The sequence below is a fragment of the Mus pahari genome, chromosome 5 (genome assembly GCF_900095145.1).
Source record: "Mus pahari chromosome 5, PAHARI_EIJ_v1.1, whole genome shotgun sequence".
NCBI classification, from domain to species: domain Eukaryota; kingdom Metazoa; phylum Chordata; class Mammalia; order Rodentia; family Muridae; genus Mus; species Mus pahari.
The window spans coordinates 102,047,758-102,059,777 of record NC_034594.1 but is presented as its reverse complement, the minus strand read 5'-3'; the positions used below and the strand labels follow the sequence as shown (position 1 = coordinate 102,059,777).

General features: G+C 45.8%; 1 protein-coding gene across 1 annotated transcript in view; it reads left to right on the top strand.

Moving 5' to 3' along the window:
• The window catches only part of Tmem163 (transmembrane protein 163), a 173,996-nt gene that overhangs the window by 101,354 nt on the left and 60,622 nt on the right, over window positions 1–12,020 (top strand). The window contains exon 3 of the mRNA XM_021198549.2: window positions 11,602–11,645. Coding sequence (XP_021054208.1) covers window positions 11,602–11,645 — 44 coding nt within the window. The remainder of the gene's footprint in view (window positions 1–11,601; window positions 11,646–12,020) is intronic.

The window sequence follows — 12,020 nt, the reverse complement described above, 5'->3', positions numbered from 1 at the left end:
TCTGATACTCATGGCGTGTCTCTCTCTAGGCTGAGCCCTCTTCTCTTTCCAGATTTAGCATATACTTCAGATTAGACTGTGGAAACACTTGTATTTATTCCACCAGTGAAATTTCTAAACAATAGATGTATGGATGTTGCCATGGTGAATCTGTGCGTCCAGGACCAAGCCCTGTTGAACTCCATCCCTGGTGGTTCCATCTGATAGAGAGCAACCTCTGTGGATGCTGTGAGCCTCTGGAGAATGAGGATAGGGTAACTGTGTGTGCTTCTCTCTGGGAATCTGCGGACCTGGTGGGGTCTTCCTGTGCTGTCTGACTTGGGACAAGCGGTCTCATCCAAGAGATGGCGAGCAGCAGACTAGAAAATCCTTGTCCTCAGAAAATCTTGCTTGCAGGACTGGCTGTCAATAGGCGTTTAGGATTTTTTCTAGTAAACATTTTTTTTTTTACACCAAGGAGTGAATTCTTTCTTTCTTTCTTTCTTTCTTTCTTTCTTTCTTTCTTTCTTTCTTTCTTTCTTTCTTTCTTTCTTTCTTTCTTTCTTTCTTTCTTTCTTTCTTTCTTTCTTTCTTTCTTTCTTTCTTTCTTTCTTTCTTTCTTTCTTTCTCTTTTTGTGGAGACGAGGTCTCACATAACTGGGGTTGGCCTCAAACTCAGGGTATAATTGAGGGCGACCTAGGGTTTTCCATCATTCGGCTTTTATCTCCAGACGCTGAGATTATAGGCATGTACCATCACGCTGGATTACGTGGTACTGGGACTCTGCACAGAAGCAAGTGCTCTAACATCCCCCAGCTTGTAGAAAGTAAACTGTATGTGATCATGGCTCACTGTGCCTAAACCATAAACTGAATGCTTTATCCTGAGCATCTGATTTCCCTGGACGAGTCTGGAATTCAGGTACATTCTATGGGAGAGGTACCACTCTGGTGGGGACTGGAACTGGCAATTTGCTTCTTCTGAACTTATTTTCACCACAACACCCCGCTGACCATCTGACTTCATATTCTTTTCTGCAACAAGTATTAGCCAGGGTTATGTAAAGCTCTGAATCAATTCAGAGCTTACTGTGTCAGCCAACAAACATGGAGATGCTTGTGGGGACCCATGATATAGTGAGCTCGCTACTGTTCCTATTGCTTTGATAAAATACATGACAAGAGCAACCTAAGGGCGGAAGAGTTGATTCTGGCTCACAGTTCAAGGGGAGCATTCCACATGCCAGGCAAGGCATGGCAGCTACAGTGGGATCACATTGCTCCCACACCCAGGACGCATTCAAATCTCAGCCACATTGTCCACTAGTAGATGGTTTTGATTTAAAAAACAACAACAACAACAATAAACAATAAACAACCCATCTAGGGCAGCCAGAAGAGAGACACTCAAGCCCCAGCCCCATCCCCACCAGCCCAAGGTGGCTGGCAGAAGGACATCCGAGTGCCTTCCCCGCTAGGCTGACCTGGGGCGGCAGGAAGGAAGACACTCAGGCACCCAGCTTGGGCGCCACTATGATGAGAGAATCTGTGGTGGAGAGATGGGAAAGATGAAGTGTACAGTGGAGAGACTGGAGTGCAAGAGAAACAGAGGGGCTTGTGCACTGTGGAGAAAGGTGGCTGGAGCCTGGAACAGGCAGACAAGAGGAGCTTATGCAACCACGTGAGGCCATGGTGATTTCCAAGGCTGGGGCTGCTGCCGAGGACCATGTCTAGGTATGTGCTTCTATTGCAGCTGAGGTCTGTGCTGATATCTGTGGCCTGTGTTGCCACCAAAAGCTGTCTGAATGTCAGTGGGTGCTGCTTGAGACCATAATGATGTCTATTTAGGGGAATGCTGGGCAAACTGATGGGAGTGGCCTGTGTTGTCACATGAAATTATGTGACATTCTGGCCCTGGTTGCTGCTGAGTTCTGGGTTTGTGGTCCTGCTATAGCTAGGGTCTGTGTTGATGTTCATGCTCCGTTGTTGATGTTACATCAAAGGCCATTTGGATGTCTGTGGTCTGAGCTGCCACCTGAAACCATGTGGATGTCTGAGCACTGTGCTGAGCTAGCCCCACCCCAGCCTGGGCAGCATAAGAGAGCAGGCTCTTGTGATGTGGGTTCAGGAAAGCTGGCCCTGTCAAGGTGAGTGTCCCTTGCCTGCTGTAGCATGCTGTGAGCTAGCTGGGGCAGTGTAAGAGAGCTCACCTTGGTGATGTGGGTGTGGGAGAGCTGGTGGGCTGACCAGCTCAGCTACTCCCCAGGCTCAGATTTAGGGCTTTGAGTTGGCCCACCGCAATATCTACCTCATCTAGGATCTGCTGGAGAATGTGAATGGGCTACCCCTGCAGATCCAAAGCTCCAGGATCTCCATGACACAGGGCAACAACAGGATATCCGAGAGGAGTTATAGTGGTGATCCAGTATTGATGGTGTGGCAGAAGCCAGAGGCCTTGAACCAGACCAATGACTGACTCACTGCAGTGAACATTTGCAAGTAAAGATGTGGGGTCAAAGGGTGTACTGTGGCAGTCTGCTACTTCCATGATGAGAAGTTACAAGGATAGACTATGAGACAAAGGGACAGAGATGTGGGACCATGAAAGGTAGCCTGTTTTGGTTGAGCTAGGCTTGCTCCAGAGACCCAGTAGAAAACTCTACAAGGGACAGAACGGTGAGCCACCTTCCCAGAGACAGGTGCCTGACACCACAGAGCCCCTATCTCCATAATTCTGTGACTATAAGTTTCACAGACAAAGCCCCAAGCTCCTGGCATTCTAGCTAGACTCCACCCTCACCCTTACTTGACTATAGCCAGGTATGCTCCTCCCCACAGTTACCTGGCAACAACAAGGTAGCCCAGCCCACTATAGAAGGAGCTGCTTGGCCCCTCCTCACTCTTTTAAGCTCTTACCTCTCATTCTTATCTCTAGCTCTCCTCCTTCTCCCTTCTCCCCCCTCTCCACGTGGCCATAGCTGGCCTCTGTCTTTCTTCTACCTTTTCTCTTTCTCTCTGCCTTTCTACAATAAAGCTCTAAAACTATAGACCATCTCTGCTCATCAAAGCCTGCTGTGCTTAAAGGATGGAATAGGCTTTACCCTAAAGAGGCAAGCCTTAAAGACTCTTGCCTGAGAGGGAACCACCCAGCACCCCCTCTCTCCCTGCCCTCTCCTCTTTTTGGTCCAAGGGAAGACGGAGCTGCCCCCAGGGCCCCCACTTTGTTCTCAGCTCTTCTGAGACATACAGTGGCATCTGGGATGTCCAAGACTGAGAACCTGTTATCTCTGACCTCTGTGAGGTCCAGAGATCTTGGACTGCTCCCTGTCCATCCCCCCACCCCCCACAAAGCTGGGGTCAGTAGTTTCACACAGGCAGATGGACACCCACCCGGGGCCACGTGGAGAGCGCTCCACAGTCCTCTGTGTCCATCCACCCAGAGCACAGGAACTCTGACGGGACTCGGGTTCTCTCCCACTCCCTTTATTTCCCCACGCCCACTGCCCAACACAGAGATGAATGGGATTGGGGTGCGTGGTGTGAAATTCACAAAGAATCAATATGAAGTTAAAAAAAATAAGTAAACAGAAGGGAGAAAAGGTCATGGTGAGTGACATTCAACCAGGTGATGTCATTTCAGCCATGGTCCCACTGCTTGTGTATTTGACATATTGGTGTCTGCGCTGGTTAGTCAGGCTTGACACAACCTAGAACCACCTGGGAAGAAAGCCTCAAATGAGGAATGGTCTAGATTGTGTTGGCCTGTGGGCATGTCTGTGGGGGGTTGTCTTCTTAATTTAAGTGGGAAGACCCCCCCTCCCATATGGCTGACACTGTTTCCTGGGCCGGGTTCTAACAATGTAAGAGTGAAGTCAGGCAGCTGAACCTAAGCAGCAGGCAGCAGGGTTGCACTGACTGTGGGTGTGATGTTATAACTAGCTGTGACTAGATGGAAGTGTAGGTCTTATATAGCCTTCTATGGCTTCAGACACTCTATGTAGCTGAGAGTGACCTTGGTCTGCTTCTACCGTCAGAGTTTTGAGGTAGTAGGTATGCAGTACCACACACTACTATGCACAGTCTATATGGTACTGAGGATTGAACCCGGGCCTTATTGGATTAATTCCGAGTACAACCCAGAGAGGACAAAATCAAACTATTGTCATTGTCTTGGAACTAAGGAAAACCATCACCATCACTCCTTACTGTTATGTTCTTGCTTGGAGTATCAACATAGATTGATTTTTGATTTATAGTTCAGTACCACTGGAGTATTGTCCTTGTTCATGTAAAACACCTAAAATACAGTTCCCCATCTATAAACCCTCATCAAAGTTTATCTGGCTGTTTGGGTCTGGGCACAGGTTGCACAGTGATGTCATAGAGTGTGTGCAGTTTCATTTTTTGAGAGTTGTATCTTCAACATTTGTTCCTGCTACAAGGCTTTTCTTGTGTTGGTTGTTTAATGGATTTAGTATTCTCCCTCCCTCCCTCCATCCTTTCCTTCCTTCCTCCCCCCTCTTCCCTCTTCCTTCTCTCTCTCACTCTGAAATACATACACACACACACACACACACACACACACACACACACACACACACATATATATATATATATACATGTGTGTGTGTATGTGTGTGCATATATATATGCACATATATGTGTGTGTGTTTATGTGGTGTTCATATATACACATATGCTCATAGAGGCCAGAAATCAATGTCAGATGCCTTCCTCTCATTATTGTTATTATTATTATTATTTTGGGACAGAGTTTCTCTGTGTAGCTCTGATCGTCCTGGAACTCACTTATAGACCAGACTGATGTCAAATTCCTCAGAAACCCCCTTGCCTCTGCCTTCCGAGTGCTTGGGTTAAGCGTGTGCCACCACCGACTGGCTCTCCATCTTATTTTCTGAAACAGAGTCTCTCACTCAGTCTAGGGCTTGCTGATTTGGATAGACTGTTTGCCCAACAAGCTCCTAGGATCCTTATGTTTCTGCCCCTATGGTAACTGTGGTTATAGACCCATGCTAGGTTTCCTCAGGGACTGGGGGTCTGAACTTAGGTCCTCAGGCTGGCACAGTGGACTGACCCGTGGAGCCTCTCCCCAGCCCCTCTTGCCTTACCTGTTTTATTTCCTCACTTTAGAATGCACAGCAGGATATGTACTGCTGACTTGGAAATACGACTCAGGGTTTCTTCTCCTTCACTAAAGTTTCTACCTTTGGGTTGTCTGTAAAGGCTCATGCTCAGAGTCTCTGAAAGCTGACATTACTCTGTTGCACTAGAATGGGGCTAGGCTAGTAAACACACACACACACACACACACCAGTTAACATATACTTCCAAGTAACACGAGTCGCATTTGTAGAGAGACCTTACTCTGGCATAAATCTTGAATCCAGCTTTATTGTTTTGAGCTAGAATGATGTTAAGGTTATGCAGTCAACTGCTTGAGATAGGATGACAACCTTTGAAAAAGCGATCACAGGCCTGGAGAGATGGCTCAGCGGTTAACAGCACTTGCTGCCCTTTCAGGACCTGGGTTTGATTCCCAGGTCCTAAACTGAGGTTCACTACTGTCTAAAGCTCCAGTTCTAAAGGGATGGTGTATGTGGACGCTCCGTACATGTGCATGCAGGCTATATACATAAAATAAGGTGTTTTGTTTTGGCTTTGAGATAGGATTTTTCTATGTAGTCCTGACTGTCTTGGAATGTTATGTATGCAAGACTGACTTCAAACGCCCAGAGATCGGCCTGCCTCTGCCTCCCAAGTGCTGGGATTAAAGGCACTTAAGTTCTCTGTGGGGATGTGAGATTTTTACTTGCTGCAGAGTATTCTCTGACTTTTGTATCTACCCAGTGACTGTTCAGAACCATAATATTATTGAAAATGCCCCTCCCCCTCCTCTCTTCCACCTTCTCTCCTTCCTCTTCTCTCTCTCCTCCTCCTTTTTCATAATTAGGAAGACAAGTGGCTTTGTTTTTGAAAATAAAGAACATTGATAGTTTGGAACCTTGAAAAATTTCAGACTCTTAATTTTGTGAGTATCACCATACCTGATTTGGTGGTGACAGGGGGGCAGTTCTGTGCCACCGAGCCACACCCTCAGTCCATTCAGAAGTTTGTTTGAGCTCTGCTGTCAGCTTTCGGCCTCCTCTCCTAGTGTCATCTAGCTCTAATGTATTGGCAGCCAACTTTTGTGGATTGGGCTTTGTGGATTCCCTTGACCATTGTACTCTTTGTCTAGTTTTCCATGTTTCTTATTACTTGCATGTGTTTCTGTGGGAGACCGAAAGGGAAGAGAGACAGAAACTCTGTCTGTGATGTTTAACTTTTATTCCCTGAGTAGCATTGTTAATGGTCCTCTAAGGACTTTGGTTAAACTCAAATGAGTAAATACTTTTTTAGCACCATCTCCTAAGTCAAGTCGTTAAAAGCCTGCTCAGTAGGTTTCTCTTCACCATACATTATACATTATACATATTCTGTATAATGTACTTTTGGGGCCAACAAGATGGCTCAGTGGGTAAAGGCATCTCCCACCAAGAATGAAGACCGAAGTCCGAGTCTGCAGGCCCTGAGAGTGACTCCCACAAGTTATCTGCAACTTCCATAGCCATGCACACATAATAACGAGAATGAAATCGATTTTCAAACTCCGTGACAACAACTTTATATCAGAGATACATGGGACAACCTTGTCAGACAACATCCATGCCATCTGGTTCTAGTGCTGACAGCTTTAGCTTTTAGTTTTGGGGAGAGGGCCAGGCAAGAAAGATAGTCACTCTTCTGGGTCACCGATTCTAGTTTTAGGCATTGCTCATTAAAGTGGGTTCCTCCCTTGGACCTGTAATATCCCCTGTGACATTAACATCCCCCCTGTGTGAGGAAAATTCTATTCTAGGACTTGGAACACTTTAGTAAGAATTTGATAGTAAAAATATCTGACAACAGCCCAGTTCTGATAATATACCATGGAAGCCACCACCCGTACACAATCTGTGAATGACTAGGCACGTCTGTTACTCTTCATTGCTGTGGTCAAATGTCTGACCACAACAAGGAACAAAAACAACCGGAAGGAAGGCTTATTTGGGCTTGCAGTTTGAGGTACAACTAACTCATCATGGTCAGGAAATCATGGCGGCAGGATGTTTATTTGTGTGTACTCACATGTGTTTGTGAGTAGGGATACACATGTGTGCACATGTGTACATGTGTGCACATGTGTACATGTGTGCAGAGATCAGAAGTCAAATCGTATTCATCGTTTCTCAGGTTACCATCCCCTTTGTTTCTTGAGACAGGGTCTCTCGCTGGCCTAGAGCTTGCCAGGTAGGCCAGGCTGGGTGACCCATGACCCACAATGGTTGCCTTGCCTTCCCTTCCCCAGTGCTGGGATTGTAAGATCACACTACCCAACATACCTAGCCTTTTTACATGGGTCAATTCTGGGGCATTGAACATAGGTCCTCATGCTCTCTTGCAAGCGCTTTATTAACTGAGCCATCTCTCCAGTTCTACACAAAGTTGACTTATTCTTTTTCTCCATTGAGAATTTAATACAACATATTTTGATCATATTCTTAAGAATATGTTCATTAAGCAGTTTCCCCATCTCCACTGAAGCAAAAATCCTACCACTAACTCTGTAGTAGTTGATAATCTTGTTTGAGAGGGGTAGAAGAGGGACACTAGTCAAGATTCTGTGGGAGTGAGTAAAAAACATAAAAATATGCCCTGCTACCCCCTCCATTGGTCCCAGTTCTTTTGAATCCCAGCTTCCTGAAAGCAAGAGAGAAGAACCTGCCTCTGATGGTGGGTGATGGAGCAGGGCTCTCCAGGGTGGGCTTGTTCCCCAGCTGTGGGGGAGGTGTTTGCTAGGCATCTGAGTGATAGGAACAGTCTAATTAAACCGGGATTGATTTATTAACAGAGTTCTACTGCTCACATAATTTAACAACTCCGAGGTGTTACGGGGCCTGGGGTATTGCTAAACCGTGCGAAGGCTCAAGATAATTATTGCCTGCCTTTGGAAAGGATGACAGATGGGTCCTCATTGTCTCTGTAAATCTCGCTGGCTGGCGATTGGAGCGGGATTCTTTGTTGGGTGTTGTGCAGGGGTTCTTGCTGTTGGTCCTTGGTGGCTCTCTTCTGCATTTCTGAGGCCCTTTGTCTCTGCTGAGCAGACCCTCCCTGGAAGCCCTGCTTACTCAGCTGCTGGCTTGCCTGTGGCTTGGCCTTAACAATGAGTCTCCTGGGTCCCCTTCCATTTCCCAGCTGCCTTTCTATTTGAATTTATTTTCGGCCAACATGCTTTTTGGTCTGGTTTTACTCAGTATATCTGGTCTTTTTAACCAGGCCTGCATAAATATTTATTTAAGACTTATGTTGTGTGCCTTCTGTGATGTAGTTGTTAGTGATTCCCTTAACATATAAATGACAGTCTGCCTTAAGACAGGCAAGCTCTGGAAGGCAGGTCTGTCAGGCAAGGAGTGATGTCCTGCTGGTGTTAATTGCCTGGATTATGTGGCTCCCAATCACACTCCTGGGAAATCTGAAGCATTAGCAACCTGCTCATGTAGACCATGGGACCCAGAAGCCTACATGTAATAATGGTTTCCATAACCATGTGCTTTCCTGTCGGAGCAAAGCACTCATGAGCTGGCAGGACCTAGATCTTAATTTGAACTGTCCTGCTAGCTCATTTGGGACCTTTGCTTACCTTTGTGCGATACAGACAGGTTTTTCCACAAATAAAATATATCATCTGATTTGAATGGTTACATATGATGACTGCAGAAAATATAGAAAACATGAAAAAATGTGGGGGGAAAAAACCCTTCAAATATTCCCATTCTTCAAAGATTATCATTTGAGGGGACCAACAACAGATAAAGAAGTGATCCCACCCAAGTCTACCTTGGTGAACCAGTGAATTGTTTGGGATTCCTTAGAAAAGCATGGGGGACTCACAGGCAGCTACATCGTTGAAAAGTCTACCCCAGTATGGGTGAATACTCACAAAAATGGCTTCTTAGGATTCGGATTCTAGCTCCATAGCCCCACCTTGAGAAGAACAACCTTCATAGGAAAACCTCTCTTCGAAGCGACCTACAGAGCCCTCTCATGGGCCTTCAGTGTTCTATCCTTCACAGTTGAGTCAGCTTCTAGCTTGCAGTCAGCATCTTGGCCCTGTGGTCGCTTCGAGTGGTGCCTACTTACACACCCATGGAGCTTCTTGGGACCTCTTCTGTGCCTCCACTGGTCACCCTGGGACAGTCCTGTTCTCCAAACAACTTGTTCTGCATGAGTGAGATTGGAAACGCCTCTGTGCAAACCCTTCCGTTTGGTGGTGGGGGAGAAGGTTCCCAGTGGCCACATGCTTATTCTATAGCAATATAGGAACTAAATTTGATCCCCAGAACACAAAGAAGAGTAGTGTCGCTGGAGAGGCAGAGAATGGAACTCTGGGGCTTGTGGACAAGACAACCCAGTTTACTTGACAAGCTTCAGACCAGATTATAAAGCAAGGTCCTTCGATTATTAATCAAAGTGAGCCAGGTGGTGGTGCATGCTTTTAATCCTGCACTCAGGAGGCAGAGGTGGGCAGATGTCTCTGAGTCTACAAAATGAATTCCAGAACAGTCAGGGCTCCACAGAGAAACTCTGTCTTGAAAACCAAACCAATCAACCAACCAACCAAACAAACAAACAAACAACCCAAAATAAAACATGAGATGGACAACTCTTGAAGAATAACATTGGGCTTTTACCTCCAGCTTCCACACATGTAGTCATGTATCTGACACATACATACACACACACACACACACACACACACACACACACACACACACATACAAAGGAAGGAAGGAAGGAAGGGAGAGAGTGAGGAAGCCCCTTCGTGTGATTTTACATGGGAGCAGGACATCTGTTAGATTAATTCTTATCCCAGAATCAGGACATACTATAATTCAGTTATAGGCCAAAGGAAACGAACTTATTTCTTGAGACTCTTGATAAACTCCTCAGAGGCTACTGATCTCTTCCATGTGGTTCTTGGGCTAATTACTGTTTACAGTTGGTTAACAGCATGACTGGAGAGCTGGCCACTGTGGGAAGCCATGGGAGGGTGCAGAGGTTCCATGGAGGACCCTTTAGAGGACTCTCCACTCCCCATGCAATTTTGGCATTTTGCTCTTTGCAAGGAATTAGATGGAGATGATGCTTAAGTAAATAATACATCTCTCTGAAGGGCCCTGAGTTCATTAGGACCCCACTGGCTCACAGTGCTCTGCAGTGTGAATAATAGTAATATTTCATATGTGCTATCCATTATCCATCCACCTGGCAGGCTTAACTCACTCATGTGAATGGGACTTTCCAGTGTAATTCTGAGAGTGAAATCATGGTGCCCCCCCCCATGTGTGCATGTGTGTATGTGTGTGTGTGTATACTTGTGTGTATGATTATATTCTAGTTTACATGTACATACAAACACAAGTGTATGTATAGGTCACAGACCAACCTTTTAAGGTGTGACACATTTTTTAAAAAACTTACATTAATTCTACTTCTCTGTATGTGTGTGCATTAGTGCCCACAGAGGCCAGAAGAGGGTGTCCAATTCATTGGAGCTGGACATAAGAGGTGATTGTGAACTACCTGACATGGGTACTGACATAGAAACAGAATTCAGATCCTCTGAAGAGACTATTCTAATCACCTGCAAACATGTTTTTTGAGACAGGGTCAATTACTCTGGCTTGGTGGTCACTAAGTAGTTCAGGCTGACCTGACCTTGAGTCCCAGAGATCCACTTGTCCTGACCTCCCCAGCGCTGGGATTACAATCACATTACCATGCCTGGCTTTTCCCCTTCGATGCTGGGGTTGAAGTCATGCTCTCAGTCTTGCAAGGCAAGCCTTGAACCCACTGAGTCCTCGTCCCAGCTGACAGCACGTGTTTAATTATAAATCTGCAGTAAGGGCCCTTATATATCTTACTGTAATAATTTGGGCATCTACTTTGAATTTTGTGGCCTTCCAGGTAATAGCCTGGTATCACTGAAGAACTCGTGTACAGACGTTTTGAAGACACAGTTCAACATCAGGTGGTTTTGTGGGGCACACAACAGGGCGGGGTCTTTTAACTGTGCACATCTATTGCACCAAGGTCAGTGAGCATGGATGGATTCAGAGTAGAAATTGAGTAGGCTTGATAGTGCAGGCATCAGGGGTCAGGTTTCAGCTTTACCCTGAAGATTTAGTTCCTGCTTCATTGCTTACAGTTTCTGTTTTCAAAGACACAGAAGCCAGGTGATTGACAAGTGCTTAATTGTTTGGTTGGTTGGTTGGTTTTGTTTTCCCTGAAGTTCCATGGATGCTTCAGAACACAGTGGAAGGGGGAAGTGTCGTAGAATTTGAAAATAATTTCTCCTTCTTTTTGAACTCTTAGATTTTTAGACAATGATATTAAAAATTCGATTACTCTCTTGGAACTTTCCCCTGGCATTGAAAAGGCTGTATCTGGTGTGCCGATGAACTAACAAATGAGACACGTGACCCTCGGGGCTGTCAATCTGAACGGTGTTTTCTTTCTTTTTAGCTGTCTCCGTCATGAGGTACAGCGCCTCTGCCTTCGGGTTTGCAGTAAGTAGCCTGAAATGTCCTCACCGTTGTGAAATTCTGCACGCTTTCCTTGAGCCCGTGACTCTCACCTCAGTCATGAAACAGACTGGTGCTTAGCATATACGAGAAGAGGATGGAAAGTATCACTTTAGTGACAACTTCTGTGAAAATGACAACGTAGCAGAATTAAAGGTGTTAGGGTGGGATATTTCCCAAGTACACATCCTGGGATCACATGTCCTGAGAGGGATTGGAGAGGATGTTCTGGAAGGGTTACCTCTTTGTGCCCTTCCAGGTTGCATTCGGGTCTGGCACACCTGGGTGGTGCATATGATGGTGTAGACAGAGACATTGGGAATTGAGATGGATTGTGATTTCACACTAGAAGTCAATCGG